This window comes from Linepithema humile, chromosome 2, assembly GCF_040581485.1.
Source record: "Linepithema humile isolate Giens D197 chromosome 2, Lhum_UNIL_v1.0, whole genome shotgun sequence".
In the NCBI taxonomy this organism is placed as follows: domain Eukaryota; kingdom Metazoa; phylum Arthropoda; class Insecta; order Hymenoptera; family Formicidae; genus Linepithema; species Linepithema humile.
The window spans coordinates 11386919-11408699 of record NC_090129.1 but is presented as its reverse complement, the minus strand read 5'-3'; the positions used below and the strand labels follow the sequence as shown (position 1 = coordinate 11408699).

General features: G+C 33.1%; 1 protein-coding gene and 1 long non-coding RNA gene across 2 annotated transcripts; both read right to left on the bottom strand.

Annotated features, from left to right (window-relative positions):
* Positions 1 to 4189: 4189 nt before the first annotated feature.
* Positions 4190 to 6445, bottom strand: LOC105669073 (uncharacterized). The gene is made up of 2 exons (XM_012361815.2): positions 5908 to 6445; positions 4190 to 5442 (listed from the first exon to the last, which is right to left on the bottom strand). Exons 1-2 carry the CDS (start codon positions 6232 to 6234, stop codon positions 4630 to 4632), a joined length of 1140 nt encoding a protein of 379 aa, XP_012217238.1. The 5' UTR covers positions 6235 to 6445; the 3' UTR covers positions 4190 to 4629.
* A 9826-nt stretch (positions 6446 to 16271) lies between these two features.
* On the bottom strand, positions 16272 to 18019 carry LOC136997663 (uncharacterized). Its single transcript, XR_010888315.1, has 3 exons — positions 17369 to 18019; positions 17125 to 17199; positions 16272 to 16899 (listed from the first exon to the last, which is right to left on the bottom strand). It is a non-coding gene; the product is annotated as an uncharacterized lncRNA (long non-coding RNA).
* Between the last annotated feature and the right edge of the window lie 3762 nt (positions 18020 to 21781).

The window sequence follows — 21781 nt, the reverse complement described above, 5'->3', positions numbered from 1 at the left end:
AACTTCAAGAACTTCAAGTTACTTGAGGTACTCTAGAGGCAACGTGCTCAACGCGCTTTTTTAGGGGCAAGTGTCATCTAATAGTAAGGCCGGATCTACAATAGATGTAAGCTTTAAGCCATAAAAAATTGACCAATCACAGTCGATTATTTTTCTGTAATTTGTCCAAGGACATAAGAATATATGGACGGAGCGTTAACGTGAGGGGTTGAAGCCAGAGGGGAAAGAGGAAAACTAGCCAACCAAGATGGCGGCTACGGGTAACTAACAAGCGTGGAATTTATAATATATAAATATTATTTATAATTATAATATATAAATACATAAAAGTAGAGGTAATAAGTTCAAATCTTCAAATTGCTCGGTTTTCTACAAGCCATGTGAACGCGATCGCCAAGCCAAGGTTAAGTTAAGTACCTAACATCGCCATTTTTCTAGCCAACCAACATGCCGCTACATGATTTCCCTCTGCCGCTCAGCTTCATCTCCCTCGCCTATAATGGCAAATTCCCACTGAGCGCGTCACGCGTCGGTGTCATCCGTCGCATCACGAATTAACCAATCAAAACATCTCATTTTATTCGCGCGGCAAATGATGCAATAAAATAGGATGTTTTGATTGGTTAATTTGTGACGCGACGGATGACGCAACGCGTGACGCGCTTAGTGGGAATTCAGCCTAAGACTACTTATTGCTTCATCCAGGTATTTATACATCCATGGATTTGTCTATTAGTGGTCAATTTCTTACAGCTTAAAGTTTACTACACCTATTGTAGACCCAGTCTAATGCGCAAAATTAGCTTAATTTAAAATAAAAATAATGTTGTTTTTTACCGCTTATGGTCTTTACGCGTAAAAAAGTTTTAGTTGTAACTATTATAAGACCTCTTGCACACAGGACGCGACAACACTTGCCGCGCGGTAGCCAATCAGTTTTTCGCTTTTAGGGCCTATCTAGACAAACTTGCATAGTCACATAAACATATGTATAAGGAAATTGATTGGTCCATTTTCATATGTATTTGCTTATAGATCAATCAATTTCCTTATGCATATGTTTATGCGACTATGCAAGTTTGTCTGGATAGGCTTTTATGGAAAAGTTGTAAGTTGATTGGCTATCGCGTCGTCTTTTGCTGCGCGGCAAGCGTTACCGCGTCCTGTCTGCAAGAGCCTTTAAATGACGTACATACATTGTCCATCAGTTAATTGTTTATTTTTAATCAATTACAGATAGCAGTAAAATCGCATGCTGTTGTGTTTATTATGAAATGTAGATGCAACAAGAACGTAAAATATTCGGTATGGCCTCTATCAGTTCTCTTTTCCTTATGTCTATAATATTTTAAAATATATATAATATTTTTTATTTATTTTTACCGTTATGTTATACTTGCAAACTTTAATTAACAGAGCAGTTGATGTCAATCTATTACAATATGCTTGCTTGATGAGAAAGTCAATCCTGAAACTTCGAACACCATATTCAGTATCCATAATAATAAAATTGCAACATCATGTAAGTTTCCTTCTCACTGCATTATAAATACCGAAAGCATTGAGCAGCGAAAAAAAGAATATGCGCGTAGGTACTTTATTGTTTCGAGGCGCGGGAATTTCTGTATGGCTCGTTAAGCAAAAGCAAATTTCTCTCACAATGCAAAGTTCACGGCTGTTTCACGGGGATCTTTATCTACCCATCTCGTATTAGGGCTCTCGATTCTTACCACGCTTATGTTCTATTCTTAACTTTGAATTAGTAATTCTAAATTTATATTTGTATTCAACATTAAATACAATTATTTAACTTCAATCTATTTTGAAGGTATCCTCATATAATAGGTTCCATTATCATTCAGATTTCATTTTTATAATACAAATTAATTGTTTAAAAGTGCCCATTTAAAATCTAAACAATTCTATATTGATAAATAATCATTGATGTGTAATGTTAGATAGTTTTCTGAATAAATTCATTCAATTCTCAGTTATTCTTTAAATGGCTAATAATATGTATAATCCAATATGCAAGAACATATCAACGTTTAAGTTAAAAAGTAGCATTTATTAAGTAAAAAATACACTTTATAATATTTCAATATTTTATAAAGTATTTAAAATTGCGAACAAAACAAAAAAAATACAAAAAATACTTTCCAAAAATGCAAAAATAACTTAACAAAAAATATATTTTAAAATATTATTCTCAAAGATAAATATTATTCAAATATTATTCATAAACTGCTTATTCACCCAACAAGATCTTTGTGCAGTTCTTTTGGTACAAAAATAGATTTTGAAAAATTTAAACGATAAAGTATATAACTAAACCACGGTTTGCGAGCATATCTTCTATTTGAGCATTTATTCGAATTTAATGACAACGACAGATGACGCCAGTAGTGCGACCCACGCGCGTTTAGTGATTCAAGCGAACAATTGCACGTGCCGAAAGGAAATTAACCGCGCATGACAGCCGGAAGCGAGCGGTGGACGACAAGCGCCACTCATGATCTCTTCATACTTCTGTCACGATTCCGTTTCGCGACAGGCTGCGTCTGTTTATACTTCCAGTTTTGCGATTCGTCGATGAATCCACGGTGACGACGACACGACTGCAATAGGACGAGAATAATAACCGCGAGACGGCGCGCCGGCTGCGAATAATAAATGCTCGCGCGAAGGTAACGTTTGCCATATGCCAGGCTAGAAACCGGCTGTGATTTTTGCTCGGCAATGCTTGGTACGTTAATATTTGTCGTGGCGCCTAAATGCTGCATAGAGCATTCGATAGATTTGCATTAAATTCACTGGAAAATATGATGAAATAGCTGAAACAAAAAATATATATATAACCAAACAAACAATAGATTATTTTAATTTTTTTAAGGATAGTTTTTTTAAACGGCAAATTACGAATTAACCTTTACATTTATTGAATTTATAATAAATTTATATTATAACAAATCCATAATATAATCAAATTTCAAAATTAGGCTATTTTTGTATTTTTTATCCATTTTTATATAAAAAACGATAACATTTACATTACACATTAATAGTTTAAGATATTAATATAATAAAACAAAAAATTCTTTTGACAAATACTATTTGTAGAAATTATTAGTACATTTGGCATATTATATTATCAACTTGGTTTTTTAAAAGTAATCTATATTTCTTTTACTAAAGAAAAGCGTTTTTTATCATTTCAATGTCATTGTATCATTGTTCCTGAAATTGTAAATTCTTAGATATATGTATATAATAAATAAAACATATATATATATATATTATCTTTTTTATATACATACAATATAAGAATTTACAATTTCAAGAACAATGACGACATCGAAATGATAAAAACGCTTCTGCTTAATACAAATATATATATAGTTGAGAGTATATATACATATATAGTTGAAAGAACATAGTCAGCAAAACGCGGAACGTTTCTTGAACTGCAATTCTCCGTGAGGGGTCTCACCGCTTTTCTTCTCCGCGCTTCGTTGACGCCGCACCGAAGCGGTATATACAGACGCGTTGCCACGGTGGAACGCTACACAGCGAGACCAGCAAAAACGCAGCCTTCGTGCTTAAAGCGAGACGAGAGGCGCGCCACGGTGACGACTCGGGGCGCACCGTTGCACCTGCACCTCCTCGTTGCCCTGGCACTCCTACCTTACTGATCTCAACTGCGGGATACCAAGAATGCCCGCGAGCATATAATGTGGCGAAAAGCAGCGGCTCTTTTTCATTCTCCTATCTTTTATATTGCAAAATAAAATCATAATTGCATATAGCAATTTTTTACACTGCCTAATCCTAAATCTAAGTTGCAAGAGAATTCTGTATATTTACGTGACTTTATGAATGCCATATGCATGTGTGCGCACAAGTGTGTATACTTATATGTAATCTGATACTTTAAATTAAGCATTTTCTCTATGATACGTATAAAATTATAAATGTAGAATGTCCCGACACATCATTTCATCAATAAATTAAATTGTTTAATGTGGATATATATGAAGATTAATATTAATGCAGTAAAGAAGGTAATAAGAAACAAACGCGTGGATGTCAGTGTACAAAAAACAAAGTTTTATCATTGACAATAAATTGTTTTTTGTGTATTGACACCCGTGCATTTGATTCTTATTGTCTTTTTTATTCCGTCATAATATATTTTTTATTGTTAGAAAACTATATTTGCCATTCTGTTATTCATATTAGAGTTAGCGTCGCAATCACAAACTTTGAACATCTTAAAAATATGTCAAAGTAAAAAACTATCCTAAGTTATATGTAAAGTAAAGCTTATCTTATTTCCTCACACGTACATAGCAACATACAATTCTGTCATTAACACATAGATAAAAATTAACATAAAAAAAATGTGAAATACAGAAAGAAACAAAGAATTTAAGTAACTAAATCAATAATTAAAAAAACTCAAATCATAAAATTAAAACATGAAAATAAAACTGATACACATCTCAATATATAAAATACATGAGACATAACAGGAAAAAAAAATAAAAAAAACAAACGTAAATATTGTATAAAATAAAGAATTACCTAATCATTAGATAAGATTTGCCTACCAAATATTTGACATTTTGTTTAAGCTTCTTTGTCGCATGAGCAGCAGGTAGAGCACGAACTAGCAGAGCTAGTACTTTGACTTGTACTAGAGCTGCTTGTATCGGACCGTGACGACGGACTGGAACTTGGATCACTCAATAACGGTTGATGCAAGTTTTTCTCTATATCGCGCCATTCGGATTCAAATAATCGTATTGTTTTCAAGGGCTGCGACGACGAGGACAATTCACTAGTGTCGCTGTCACTTTCGCTCAATCTCGATGATTTTATTCCTACTTCGTTCGGCTTCTGATCTGGTTCAGATAGATTGTAATTGATAGTTCTCACACCATACATATCGCAAATGATTTTCCCAGATTCTTGATCCTTGGAAATGCATGTTCTCCTTTTGATCAATTGATCCTCAAAGTTCAGTTTCTTCACACATGGAACGCCGTATGCAACAGATATGCGTGGAGGAGACTTGATAAGCACTTCACTCTCTTCCACAAAAAATTCAGTCTCGAGGAAATTTGTGGCACACAATAGTTCTACTTCTGTTTCAGAATCATCAATATCATTGCTAATATTGTTCTTGTTTAGATCAATTTTTTTTTTCTTATTGCCACATTTGTTCAATGCATTAATTGATTCGTATGAGTCATTTATGTTGTCCATGTTGGAGGTCAAGTCTACCTGAGGAGTGTAATAATATCGCGTAATAATATCAGGTGCTTCAATTAATGATCCATTACCATTGTGCTTGACGGCTGATACATCTGACTCTTTTTCATGGTCCGATACTGACATCAGTTCCAAATCGTTCACTGTTGTATCATCTATATGACAAACCTGTTGAAAAAAAGCTTTTCTTTAATTTTGTATGAAACAGTACTTGTTGTTAATGTCTTGCTTTTGTTTCATTTGTTTCATTTTGTTTCACACAGAAAGATTTTATATTCTACATTCATTTTTCTCTCATTATAAATTGTATATTTTTTTAACTTTTATAGTTTATATTAATAAATATATTTACAAGATTATAAAATTGTCAAAAAACTAGATACAGAAAAAAAATATATCAAGATAAAATATGAGTACACAAATATCTATTCTTGCAAAATCTCTGCATTGTTTTTATTTACATGTTATATTTTTTGTTTTTATCTCTCTATAGTTGCTTTCTGCATTCAATTATGCTTTTTCCCTTTTTCCTTCTAAATTGTATGCGTGTATTTCGTTTCAAATTTTCTATAATTAGGGAAAATATAAAAAAAAACTAACTTTTTATTCTTTTTTAGTTTTTAATTGACTTACCTTCGACGGAGCATCGATAGAGACGAGTGGGATGTCAACACAACGCGAGATGGGCCTGTACCATGTACCGCAGCCGCTATGTGTATTATGATAATACATACGATCAGGATAGCTCTTAGATCGACACTGGATCCAACCATAATTCTCTTCAAATTCGCCGAATTCGCGTACACGTTCAGACCGCGAGTCATATGTAAACGTGCTGCTGCTATTGCTACCGGTGCTGATACTTTCATTCAAATAATCATTATTGCTAGGTCGTTGGAATGACCATGCAATGTCGTCATTGTCGCTATCGAAATCGGATATACAAACGTCAGAATACATTCGAGAAATACTTAGTATACTTTAGTACTGTATAAACATAACGCAGGTCGAAACCAATCGAAAGTGAACGCCGAAAAGAAACAAAACTTGTCACACTAACAATTGATAATCGACATCTGGAGGTTTCCTTTATTATGAAGAAATTATGATCAAGATAGGGGGAGACAAAAGGCTTGATAGCATGCCGATGTTTGTAGATGGCTTCATTGTTTACAAATAACTTCACATTACGGAATCATTGGGCGCGTTCAGCAAAACAAATCGCTTGGTAGCAATCAAACATGATTGGCTCTTACTTTTAGAACCAACAAATCAACGTTAAGTGTTGACTAGACGACAATTCAGCAGTTGTTCTGCTGAACGCAGCCATTGCATCGTCTCTACCAATAAAAGACATGAATTTATAGTAAAATAGTGATTGATCAATCTTGGATCGATCAAAATCCGTATAATCAAAAACGCTATTAGGGCCACTTTTTCCAACGTCGGTTAATGTTAACCAACGATTTTAATTTTTTAATAGAATTGCTAACATACATGAAATATGGTCATCAAAAAAAAAAAATTTTTAATTTTTATCACTTTTAATAAAGATATTTTATTCTTCATGTTAGCAATCGTTAGTTAACGTTAACCGACGTTGGAAAAAGTGGTCCTTAATAACGAAAAGTCAGATACGTCATTTCGATATTCGTACAAAATCGCGTCCAATCCATCGCATCTCATTGATTGCATTTCGATATTTACTGCCAGTGTTGACAATCTATAGACAATCTATAGTTCATGTATACTACAGGTTTTCAGTACTGCTAGTAAGCGCATTTTGGAACACAGCTATAATAAACATCGTTTATTATTAAGCGTCAGTGTAAAGTTGTTTCCATCTTTCAAATTTTTGAAACGTATTGCAGCAGTGTTGAATCGAAGCTAATTGCCTCGCGTTATTTGTTGTTTTGAAAATACATCACGCATACGACACCGGGAGCTATATTGCCAGAAACAAGATCGCAACACGATCGCAATAATCGCAAACTGCATATATGTGAGTTCTGCATTTTTCAGCTAGCTTCGAATATTAGGATATTAGGGAAATGCAGACACACTATTTCTGTCTTTATTGAACCAGTAAGAAGAAAGTAAAAACAGTATATCTGTTCTTTTCTAATATCCGAAGCTAACCGAAGAATGCAGAACTCATATATATGTGAATTGCGATTGTGTGCGATCATGTTGTGCATCTCGTTTTTGTCAACACAGACCAGAAGAACTGAATGCATTGTTGGTTAACATAATAACGGCAAGTGATAACAATTAGCTTTATTTTTTCGATGATATTTACGTTTGATAACGTTTGATGACGTTTTTTCGCTCATAATGTTACTATCAGATATTGTTAAAATGTTGAAATTTTAAATAGGTAGCTTAATTTCACATTTGTAACAAACGAAATTATTTCGTCGTATTTATTAAAAGTATATCGTATTTAGAAAACTCGGGAATGTCATATAAATTCATCGGTCGTATCGTACGTGATAATGTCGAATGTAAGATTGAAAAATTGGCTGAACTTTTGTATCCGACTCGGGCCCGACTTTGATGAAATTTTACAGACATGTAGCACTATGCTTTTTATTAATTATGATATTTACAATAACTTTTGAGGATATAAAAAGCAGAATTACACTTTTAATATATATTTATTATAAGAGAAGAGAAATACATCAGTCTTACTCCTTGACAACGACAACAATTAACAATAAAGAAAAACGCAAACATATTGAACGGAAAAAGAAGGTAAGCGATAAGCAACCTTGCCTATGTAGTGCAAATTATGAACGAGTATTCTCAATAATAATTATCATATTATATATAAAACAACAGATTTTCTACATAATTATTTTCTACACAATTTTTATTTATAATTATCATGAAGTTTTTAACTTTTTCGCAAATTTTTAACTTCTTTTCAAGCTGATTTTTTAATGCATATTTAATCACAGTAATTTTTTTAAAACTAAAATTTTTCTATTTTTTTATAGTTGGGCCATACACATTGCAATTCAATCATCCAACTGTCCCATGTACATGCAGCAAATGAATTCTATAATGATAAATCTTATTTTATATACAATTATACAATATAATTATATTTCTTATTTTCTTTTTTGACATTGATGTTTATCTATAATAGGTTTAACAATAACAATAATTATTAATTCGGCACACTTATATTACTTACACATTTATGAAAAAAGGTGAACGATAACTTTATTAATTGTCGTTCAGCATTTTATTAGAAAAAAAATTTATTTAATAATTATTAAAGTGAAGAAATATTAAACAGGAAATTATTAAACAATTATTAACAGTTATTAACAGTTACAAACAGTTATTAACAGGAAATAGTTTTTAAACAGTTATTTATATATTATCGTATTAATTTTACTTTTATAATGGCTGTTTGACTGATGTAATACTGTTGTATTATGTAAGTTTAATATAAAGAAAAGATGTTATTAATTTTCCAATATTTAAATATACTTTTTTTATAAAACACAGTTTTATATAACAAAATTTTCTTTTATTTTTGTTTTTTATGTCAAATTATCCCTATTTCTGGTTATCCATACTTAAAGTCGTAGTCATCAAATATTAACCACAAGGTATAGTAAACTGCTCAATCTCTGCCTCGTCCAAATTGTCAGGCTTCATAAATGAACAAAACAAACCAGAAGGTCTCACTGACCAAGATTCGCGGCTAAGGTTTTTATTCATTTTTTCCGGAAGAAGTATCATGAGAATACATAATGTAATATGGTTGACATGCCTCCCAATGTATGCACGGCTTATTATTCGTGACCGTATATGCATAGTTTATTATTCGCGACGTACTCCGGTAACGCTTGACGATCCGCTGAGTCTGGCTTCTATCTTGTTTCACATCCTTTTTTTTCAATAGCCGTTTTTCCCTGAAATTCATAATCCTGGTTTAGAATATGCAATGAAAGCGCAACAGCTGCCACGTAGTTATTTGATACGCATAGAGCCGGTTTCACTGTCCAGTTTTTATTATAGTGATTTTTCTTTGTTAATTTTCCAGCTCAGTTATACTTGTTCTTTTTTTTTATATTATATTCTTTTAGAACAAAATTTTTAATTTTAAATATATTTTAAATACTAGAATTTTAACGAAACAAAATGATAGATAATTTTAAAAATATAGAATATGTTAAATTATATTATTTTGGATGAGTTTTAATGCTTGATTTTAATTTTGTAAATTTTATTGAAAAAAGTTCTTAATTATTTTGCGCGTATTTATCGGTAAAACTTGATTCGTACCACCTACGCTATACCTTGCAGAAAAATCTTCACACTCTTTGAAATAAGTAATCTTGTTTTCGCTGTTAAAAATCGAACCGTTGTAATTTACGATCGCTAGGACTGCTCTATTTCTTGTCACTTTATTATTGGGCATTATATATGCCATAGTCTTGCCTATAGAAAATAATACTGCAATACTAAAAGTCTATCGATACTGACCTTTCCCTTTGTGACTTGAATAAAACGTTTACCTGTATGATATCCTATGCGGGGAGAGGATCCCTAGTGTAAACTTATATAAAAGTTTATTCTCTCTTAGAAGTTTACTTTTGCCGCGTAAAACTTTAAATTTTGTATTTGACAGATTTTTTAACAGATGTAAAATCGATTTTTCTTTACTGAAAACATGAAAAAACTATAAATTATATTTAACATTGAAAATTAAAGCATCCTTTCTTTCAATTGTATGAAAATTATTTGTTTTCTTTCCGTTTCAATCACAAAAAGCACAATGAGAAGACGCAGCAAATAGATTTGAGTAAAATTTGAGGAAATTCATATAGTGCTGTAAGAAAAAAACGATGGGCGGTTCTAACGTCTTGTAACTCGAGATTTTCTTGGATCTTTGATCATTGGGGCGGGAGAGTTCTTTATTCGTGGATCCGTTTGTGGTTATATGCGAACGTAGCTATGCGGATATATATAAAAAGCTTCCTTATTCTTCTCGCTTTCTTGTCAAACGATCATACTCAAGTTCCTTCAGTTTTACGACCGCGCTAAGTTACGAGAACGGTATCTAAGGTGACTAAAAATAAACAGCAATGAGTAATCATTTCGTTCTCGTATGAAAAGTAATTTGCATATTTCTATAGGATTACAGCAAGAAAAATATTATAGAAAATTTTTATTGAATAAAATGACAATGATATTATACCATATCGTATAAAATTTATAAAAAAATTTCGATCTTAAAAACAATTATCTTAACAAATTTTCTTTGCCATTACTACAGTTGTCCATCCGAATTATACAGCATTGACTTTAATGATAGTCCAATAAATCTATAATAAAATCATTCATTTGAAAAGTAGAAAAGTCTTATGAGGTAAATTGTCAAAGTTAAAGTATGTCGTTACATTCAAATACATCACATATAATTAAAGTAGATATATGTTTAAGTACAAAGTGTTAAAGATACTTGATATAATATTTTCATAAATATATTAACAATAAGTGTCTCAAATTGACCATATCACTTGTTAATGGGAGATTTCTGAAGTTATTTGGAAACAAAATCTTAGTATGAAAATATCGAGATTGCAATAGTTTTTAAATGAGAAATGTTTAAAGTAAAAGATAAAGTTCCGAAAAGCCCACACCTTCGATTTGTTGCAAACTACGCTTTTTATTGTATTTTTGCGCGCTAATTATGAATATAACCATGCCGATTGGCGATAAAGTCATTTTCAAAGTCAAAACTTAAAAAGACTAAAAAATTATCGTTTTTTAAACATTATTTTGATAAATATTGATGTAACAAAACAATGTTTCAAATAAAAGTTGTAACTCTTAAAAAAATACATTATTTATATTCTATGCATTTCTTGCAATATTTTTCGAAAAAATGAGATAGTAGGAAAAACACCCCCCTCCCCCGCACTATGCAGTGGGTTCTGCCCCTCCCTACTGGGCTCCACTACTAAAAAACTAGACACATAGGTTTGGGTTGGAACCACGCTTTGCGCTGTAAAGTGTATACGTGGATGCAGTGGGGGTGTCTTTCCTATTTCGTTTTTTTCGAAAAATATTGATTCTATGCAAAAAATGCATAGAACATAAATGATATATTTTTTCAAGAGCTACAACTTTTATTTGCAACATTTCTTTGTTACATCAATATTTATCAAAATAATGTTAAAAAACAAACAATTATTTTTTTTAGTTTTTTTAAGTTTTGACTTTGAAAATGACCTTGTCGCCAATCGGCATGTCATATTTGTAATCAGCGCGCAAAAATGTAATAAAAAGCAGTTTGGAGCAAATCAGAGATGTAGGCTTTTCAAAACTACACTTAAAGTAAATGTTTAAATGGAAAATGTTTGGTCCATGGACGTAAGAATATATGGACGGAGCGATAGCCAGCGGAGTTGAAGCCAAAGGGGCAAGAGGAAAACTAGCCGACGAAGATGGCGGCTACGGGTAATTCGGGTAACTAAACGAGCACGGAATTTATAATATATGAATATTATTCATTACGCAAGCGCCAAGCCAAAATTAAGATAATAACACCGCCATTTTTTTAGCCGACCAACATGCCGCTGCATGATTTCCTCCTGCCGCTCAGGCTTCACCCGCCTCGTCAATAAAACCACTTATCGCTCCATTCAGGTATTCATACATCCATGGTTTGATCAATCAAATTGTTAAAAATTTAAGCGCTCAGGAACGTTGCACATTGATTTGTATATCCTTGGGGTGCTGTCTCATAACAATCGAAACTTCGGAAAACGGAATCTCAGAAAAGTAATGGAGTGGGAGTCAACCAATCAGAATCATGTAAATTTCCGATTTTGGCCTCGTTTCCCATGGACATTTATGGAAAACGGAATGGTATTCTAATCTCAAATTATTTTTTAATTTAGAAAATTTCTTTATTATCTTCTATTATAATAAAAAACACATTCAAATTTCACTTTTTTACGAATTCTTCTACTATAGTAATTATTTCTTTGTTATAAAACAATAAAAATAAATTTTTTAATTTTTAAAAATTCCGGAAATATTAGTCTATGGGAAACCCAGCCACAAAAATTTCGGACTGACAAGCACGCAATTTTTTGAACAATTTCTTTTTTCAAACGTTTCTTAAACATTTTTTAAACGTTTATTATATATATATATTTATATATGTATTATTATTATCATTTTAGTTAAATACAAAAGATTATCGAGATTGAATTTATATGTATATAAGAATTTTATTGTTAATAAATAATTGTTCGGTAAATAATAAACTTATTAATAATTTTTAATTTTTATATTAATTTTATTAATAATTTTTAATTTTTATATTAATTTTATTTTGTAGATACATCATGAAATCGAAAAAAATTAAGACACTCAACGAAAGAAATTATTCAATGGCAACAAACTTTACAATTATCAATAAAAATTAAGAAAATACTACAAAAATTGTTGAAATTATATTTGTTATATAGAAGATTTAAAAAAAGAGAAGAAAAAAGTATTAAAGAAGAAAGAAATAAATTTCCGAAAATAACGTTGTATGTACACACTACTTCTCATATAAAAGTATGTACAAAGTAACACCGTAAAAGCCATTACACATAAAAAAGTTTTAGTCGTAATCGTAAGACGTAAGCAAATCGACCAATCACATTGAGCAGTAATACGAATCACTCTCATTACTGCTTAGTGTCATTGGTCAATTTGCTTACATCTTACGACTAAAACTTTTTTACGTGTGATGGTCTTTACGGACAAACAAATTTAGACGCTAAATTTAGATGATTCTGATTGGTTGACCCCCACTTTATTACTTTTCCGTTTTCCAAAGTTCCGACTGTCATGGGACAGCACCTTTAGGAAGATTGGTTTGCCTGTTGCAAAATAGTTTGTATAGACTGAAACAGGCAGCGAAATCTTGGTATGATGAGCTTAATAAAACTTAGGATAAAGCAAAATTTATGCAAAGTAACGCTGATTCATCTCTTTATATCAAGAAAGATGGGTGGTGTTTTCTTATTGTTTACGTTAATGACATGATTATCGCGGCAAAATCAAATGAGATTATAAATAAAGTAAAGGCCAATGTCAGCTCCGTTTTTGAGATTCAAGATCTGGATGATATGAGGCTTTGGCCGGTATTCATAGTCCGTTCTTATATTTAAGATTGTCTTAAGCACGGACTTATATTCGCTCTCTTCGTCACACATAGATTGTGTCTGACAAAGAGAGCGAATATAAGTTCGTGCTTAAGACGATCTTGAATATAAGAACGGACTATGAATACCGCCCTTTATCTTGGTATTGAAGTTATTAGAGATGGACACGGAGTGTATCATTTATGCCAATCCAAATACATTCAAAAAATAGTAGCTGAATTTGGCCTTCAAGATGTGAAAATTTCAAATATTCCTATGAACGTCGGGTATTTGAAGATAAGTCCAAATTCAAACAACGATCTATTATTATCGAATAAAGATTACTAGAAACTTATCGGATGTTTGCTCTGACATTTCGGTAAACACACAGCAGGACATTTCAGCAAGTATTTCAGTTCTAGCACAGAAGGTGAGTCAACCACTGCAAAAAGACTGCAATAAATTAAAACGAGTATTAAAATATTCAAAGGGAACATCGCACTTGAAATTGGCACTCAGAAATAACAATGATACAAATGAATTGTTGTACAGATATTCCGATGCAAATTGAACAGAAAACTAAGGCACTATAAACATGAGTATTCTCGTCTGCGCCATTTTTGTTCCATTTTCCCACTTCTTGCCCTCTCACCTTTTATCGCTGAGCTGAGAAGTTTATGATGATTAAGTTATGTCTTCTAATAGCGTTTTCGAGTAAACGGGGTTTGAACGATCTAGGGTTGATCAATCACTATTTTACTATGAATGCAAGTCTTTCATTAGTGGAGAGGTTGCAATGACGTCATTAACCAATCTTGGGTCGTTCAAACCCCGTTTACTCGAAAACGCTATAAGCTGCTTGAACCATAGACATAGGAAATGTAGGAACGGAGTGTAAAGCTCACTTGCGTGGTCAGGGGGGGAAGCCAGAGGGACGGGGGACCGCCATATTTGTATGCCCACTTCTTATTGGTTGCAATTCTGCGCATGCTCAGTACCTCTTATTATGAAAGTATAAAAATTGCATAGGTTGGAATTGTGTTAATTTATTAAGAAATAAATAATATTAAAGATATGTTGTTTTTGCAAATAAATACAAATTTTGTGTGTAACAATTTTTATTGGCCTTTGAACAATATAAGTTTATTAAAAAATTGGCGTTGACTATTTGAATTGTCGCAAGTATTTAACGCAATATAATGTAATCTAATTTTTACATATTTTTTAATAATAGCGCGTGTTAAATGGATAACATGATTTTCTAGCGGTAATTGATCGCATGTTTATTCAAATCGTGAAATATATTGGCATTAATAAATTTTGCCAACATTATTTGAAATTATTCAACATTATTTATTTGAAATATAGTGCTCATTAAATTCTGATATTAATGTTCTATTATTCTTATAAATAATACATCGAATTTTGATTTCACTTTGACGACAAATTCGAATTACATCTTCAAATGGTTGTACTAATCCTCCGCGACTTTTTAAACTTATTAAATTATTTTTGTTGCTATTTTTTAATTTTAATGCACCTATACAATCTTCGCAATGTAATTTTTTGTTTAATTGCATTACAATATATCCAGCAATATGTTCTGAAACATTTTTTGAAAATTCGGACATTTCTCTAACATCTGAAATGTAACTATGATTATTTATTAAATTTGTTAAATCATCAGTCTCATTACAATTATCTTCTTCCAAATCATTATATAATAGTGCCAAATGTGTTGTAGAATTTATTACATCTTCTGAATTTATGATTTTTTTAGCTGATGATACATGCAAAATAGATATTTCCTCAAGTGGAATGCAATTACCGTTATTTATATTACGTATATCAGCGTGAACTAAAATTTTCTTTATAGCCGCTTTAAATTGCCTAACATTAACCATTTTCGCACAATGCACAATTACGTTTTTCTTTATAGCTTAATCTTTACTGCACACTGCACTGCACTGATAACTTTCTTTATTTTGCTGCACACTGCACAAATGATATCCTGACGTCTTACAACGCTTGCGCGGAACAACAGCGAATAAGAAATGGGCACAGTATCATGACGGATTTACCTCCGCTCCCTCCCGCATTGGCTTCCCCCCCGCAGCGATATCTCCGTCCCTATATTTCCTATGTCTATGGCTCGAACTTTGTAGGGACCGAGAGGGCAAGAAGTGGGGGAATGGAACGAAAATGGCGCAGACGAGAATACCTGTATCTTTAGTGCTCTAAGAAAACAAAACAGATAGAAAGTCTAACAGTTGCTATACCTTCTTTGTAAATGGTGGAATGGTCAGTTCGGAATGTCGCAAACAAAGCGTGGTAACACTATCAATCATGGAGGCAGAATTTATTGCACTGTCTGAGAATTTATTTGCACTGTCCGTGCAAAGAAGCATTTTGGTTTAGACGTCTTTTGAGCAACATGCAGCAGATTGTGGATGCACCATCGAAGATTTATGAAAATAATCAAAGTTGTTTAAAATTCATCGACTTACAATTAGTGTCAAATCAAAGTAAACACATTGATACAAAAGTCAAGTTTGTAAAAGATTACGTTGATCAAGGAATTATACCATGCGAATATTGCCCAACCGAGGAGATGCTTGCAGATTTGATGACGAAACCATTGAATGTTCAGAGATTGGAGAAACTTAGAGGATTAATCGGTCTAATGGCTTTTGCACACTGGACGCGATAGGCGATATCCAATGAGAGTTCTACTTTTCCGGGAAAATAGAGCTCTTATTGGATATCGCTCATCGCTCATAGCCCATCGCGTCTAGAGTCCCTATAGTAAAAATCTGGACAGTCTTTCTAGTTTGACTAGAGCACTAAAGATGTAGGTATTCTCACGTCTGCTCACATCTTCGCCATTTTTGTTCCATTCCCCCACTTCTTGCCCTCTCGCCTCTGTCGCTGAGCTGAGAAGTTTATGATGATTAGGTTATGGTTTCTAAGCTGCTCGAACCCTGTGTTTACGTGTATTTTGATTATCCGACTGTGAACAAAAAAAAGATACAAAATGCCTTGCTGCGTTGCGGTCAATTGTACCAATAGAACAGAAAAAGGTGTTCGAGTATTTGCATTTCCTGCGGATGATGTTCGTCGACAGCAATGGATACGTAATCTCCGCAGAGAGTCTTGGACACCAACCAAATCATCGTGCCTCTGTGAAGTAAGTTTATTCTCTGAAATTTCCAATTTATGTAGCTTTTTCTGTTTGTTTAGAATCATGGATCGTTTTTTTAAGTGTAGTTTAGATTTGTCATCGTTTGAAATTACATAAATATGAATAATTGTAATCAATAAGGACATTTATCTTATAAGCAGTTTTTTTATTTCAGAAACATTTTGAAGAATTACAGTTTGAGACTGGTCGAGCAGATAATTGGCGAAAATTAAAACCAAACGCCATACCAACACTTTTCGATATACCTGATCCACCCTGCAATAAATAAAAATGAAACAGATGTACCAAATACAAATGCCACTGCTGAGAAAGACGTAAATTTTTTCATTAATCTTATGTTTATATTTAATCACTCGTACGATGTGTACAAGAGTATTAATCACGCTCATAAATATAATAATAATAAATAAATGAATAAATAAACAAACAAATTAATATATCATTTCTTTTACCTTACTGTAATGTATCATAAAAACTTACGTCTTTTTCAGCAGTGGCATTTGTATTTGGTTCATCTGCTCGACCAGTCTCAAACTGTAATTCTTCAAAATGTTTCTGAAATAAAAAAACTGCTTATAAGATAAATGTCCTTATTGATTACAGTTATTCATATTTATGTAATTTCAAACGGTGACAAATCTAAACTACACTTAAAAAAACGATCCATGATTCTAAAGAAACAGAAAAAGCTACGTAAATTAGAAATTTAAGAGAATAAACTTACTTCACAGAGGCACGATGATTTGGTTGGTGTCCAAGACTCTCTTTTTGTTCACATTCGGATAATCAAAATACACGTAAACACAGAGTTCGAGCAGCTTAGAAGCCATAACCTAATCATCATAAACTTCTTAGCTCAGCGACAGAGGCGAGAGGGCAAGGAGTGGGGGAATGGAACAAAAATGGCAGAGATGTGCAGACGTGAGAATAAGGCACTAGATATGTAGGTATTCTCATCCGCCATTTTGGTTCCTATTAGATGGAGAATTATAGCGTATACAGGGTGACACTTAAAGACTGCCCACTAAGTACATAGCGTTATTCCTTGCCAAAAAATGAGTCGAAAAAAGTCCTGAATCATTTTTAATAATTGACGTGTTACACATGTACGCTATACTATACTATATACGCTATAATTCTCCATCTAGTAGGAACCAAAATGGCGGATGAAAATACCTACATATCTAGTGCCTTAGTGAGAATACTCACGTTTTATAGTGCCTTAGTTTGACAAAACATGGCGTCGTAAATAAATAAAAACAGTGTGGTGTGATTTGATATGATACTGTAACGATATTGTGGATTATATATAAAGACATCATAAACAAGTAAAACAAGTAACTTATAATATAATGTTATAAAGATGAAGTGAAATATATAGAAAAAAAACATTATAATGCATGCTGTCATTAAAATCAATTCCTTTAATATTGTATTTAATGTTAACAAGTTGCATACACTTTTGTAGAAAATGCCTGACTGCTGCGTGCCCTAATTGCTCCAATTATACGGAGAAAGGTTTTTCGATTAGGAGTTTTCCATTAGATGTGAAGCGGAGGGCAATATGGATAGAAAATATCAACATCCACATTCTTACTAGTTGAGTAATACCGCGCACAAAGTATAGTTTCGAGACACCTTATTGGTTCCGCCATATTTTGTCGGCACCAATAGGACACAAGACAAGACTGTTCAGACTCTTACTATAGGGACTCTAATCGCGTTCAGTGTGCAATAGCTCTAAGGCCGGTTCTACAATAAGTTGCAAATACTCCGTCGCCAGTCGCGAATGCTCCGTCTTACTAAAAATAACTAGAAATAGCGCTTTCCAATTAGTAGTTGCCATCCTTCGCGACCGGTGACGGGGCATTTGCAACTTATTGTAGAACCAGCTTAAGAGTGACGTCCCATGGTATATTTTTCGTGGAATACGTATGGCTGATGGCAGAGAACGAGACATAAGTCGTAGTCGCGGATGTATGGCAGAGAAAAACGTAAATCGTGAAAGGCTATTGTGTGAATATGTTTCACGACTTACGTAAGCGCTTACGTCTTGTTCTCTGCCATCAGCCTATTGCGTAACTAATTAAAAGCTTCGTATAAGCATAATGAAACATCAGGTCTGTTCTTTATAGCTGAACTGGCTGTACTAGTTCAGAGTTTATCTTTTTCCCTCCACATTGGAAGGAGAAAGATAAACTCTGAACTAGTGCAGCCAGTTCAGCTATAAAAAACAGACCTATTATTTTATTTATACTATGCTACTGATTGGTTACGCGATACGCGTTTCACGAAAAATACATGCCATGGGACGTCATCCTAACTCAATAAAATAAGGAGGAGTGTTGGACGATTTGGATTGGAGCATTTTATTGATTGGTGGATCGAGCTTTGGCACGCAATGGATGGGACTCTAGGGAAACTGCATGACACTGTTGTCGCAGCGTTACCAATTCTCGTTCTGGGTTTCCACGCAGGCAATCGAGGGCCATGTTCATGTGCTGCGCAGTGTTCTGCATAATACATAAACATGGCACTCGATTGTGTGCGTGGAAACCCAGGACGAGAACTGGTAACGCTGTGTTGTCGGATGCATGTATGGACGAGTCAAGTCAATATTTTTTTTAAAAACATATTTTCTTCTTTTGTCCCTTTTGGTATCTTTTTTTTTTAATGTCACGTTGTCAAGCTATAATAAAAGCAGAATAAAAGGGGCATGTTTTGTTTTACTGCATACCTTAACAATAAGGAGATATAAGTTAATAGCATGAATGGATGTAATGATTAGTCTGAAACACTAATTGTATATTTTTTAATTATTTTTATATTAATTAATTTTCTTAATGATGTTAAAATAAAACAAATTAGATTGACTTACCGATATAATGCGTAGCAGCAAAATTATTCCCAAATTGATCTATAACATAAACATTCCAAATATAGCAGCGTTTAAAATAATTATATGAGAAATAATTATTAGGCACATTAAACTTTTACTCATCTTTTTTTTATGCAAATATCTAATAAAATAATTATATATTTATAACCACTAATAACCACAAATACAAAAAATTGCAAATATTTTATTGAATATTTCAATGTTTTTATATACGTTATTATTATTATTTTCACGAGGGGGCGGTCTTCATTGCTGAAGATCCGCTTGCGGCACTCAGCTATTGTTCATTGTGCCACCCTCTAGCAGCGTTACCAATTCTCGTCTTGGGCTTCTACGCACACAATCGAGGGCGTTCTGCGCAACACATGAACATGGCCCTTGATTGTGTACGTGGAAACCAGGGATGAGAATTGGTAACGCTGCCCTCTAGTTGATCCTTACCTACGGGAGCCCGCCCTCTTCCAGAAGAGGACTAGGTCCCTCATCGGCAGTCTGCCTACCTGCTCGGGCTCATGAATAGCCGAACCCAGCGTCAACAGCCTTAGCCTAGCATATGCCGGGCAGAGGCCAAGTACGTGGAGACTAGTTTCCTCTTCCTCCCCACATGCTCTACACTCGGCCGTATTACTACGCCCCAGCTTGTGCATATGGTAATTAAGGGTACCGTGATCAGTCAGTGGCCTAGTTTACATCGTCAAAAGGTTGGTACACGTATTAAGTTTGGTGCGCACCAATGCTTTAGTACGGATCTTAGAACATATATACTGGAAGGGGCATAGCCTATCTAAATATACATAACAAAAGTGTCCCCTACATCTATCTATCCTTGTCTGTACAAAATCGGTCAATGCGCTTGCGCGAATGAATAACCGCTTAAGTTGAAAGTAGAAAGATTTAAAATAGGTGGAAGGCATTTGAAAATTTGATTATAACAATTTATTCTTTAAATTATATTATAATATAATTGCAATATATTATAAATTATATATAATAATATGTAGTAATATGTAATAATAGTCTTGCAAAATAAAATAAAAATAATGATGCACATAACCAAAAACAAATACTGTAATGAACAATAATTATATACAGGATGTACAGGATGAACTTAAATAAGATAACAAACTTTGAAGAGCGAGACCAAACAAGAAAAAAAATTTGACATCAACATATGTCCGTCAAACCCACTGTTACTGATATAAAATATATATTATTAATGAAAAATAAAAAAGTAATATTTATTATTATGTAATATTCTCGCTCCTCTAAAGTTTGTTATCTTATTTTAATTATATCTTGTATATATAGTAACTAGTACAATAAAAATTATTATAATAAATAATAAAAAAAATATTTAAAAACTTTATTGATGTTTAAATAGTATTAGTTTTGTATACTTTTTTATGATTATTTCTTTAGACTTGATTATATTGGAAGGCTTGTCATAGATAAGCTTGTCTAGTTTGTCATCACACACATGAACATAATCGACGCATGCGTATTGCAATAAAATGTACAGACAAGGATAGATAGATGTTGAGGACAACGGCAAGTCAGCTATGCCCCTTCCAGTATATATGTTCTAAAGTACGGATAGAGCACTAAAGATACAGGTATTCTCGTCTGCGCTATTTTTTGTCCATTTCCCCACTCCTTGCCCTCTCTGCTAAGCTGCTTAGAAGACATATCCTAATCATCATAAACTTCTCAGCTCAACGACAAAGAAGCGAGAGGGCAAAGAGTGGGGGAATGGAACAAAAATGGCGCAAACGAGAATACTCACGTTTATAGGCTTAGTTTACACCGATTGTCTAGTACGCGTACCAAGTACTAAATCTGCTTCTTCGATAGGTATAAATTGTTTAGTGTAAAATCTACACCAATCAAAGAAGCAGATTTAATACTTGGTACGCGTACTAAACAATCGGTGTAAACTAAGCCATAGTGTCTTAGTACGGATGCGTTTACATCGAACGTACTAAAGGAAAAAAAATAATACGAATTTAATTCATGTCGATTGCCTCCTAGTGGTGGTATTTGGAATTGCAATTTGCTTGAGTTTATTTTTGTTTTGTAAATAGAGTGTATTATTTATTTGAATAAAGACGAGAAAATATGAATAATGATAGTATGCAAAAGTGTATGGCCAGGTTTTATATGTTTCAAAATTTACAATATAGTCGAAAAAGACGCATGATGATTACGATAAGTAATCTTCTCCCCAATTTACTCCTTTTC

Excerpts from the sequence above, each read along its gene's own strand:
- LOC105669073 (XM_012361815.2), bottom strand. The coding sequence starts at position 6,234 with ATGTATTCTGACGTTTGTATATCCGATTTCGATAGCGACAATGACGAC. Across the intron at positions 5,443-5,907 it reads CTATCGATGCTCCGTCGAAG|GTTTGTCATATAGATGATAC; the intron begins GTAAGTCAATTA and ends TTTTTTCAACAG.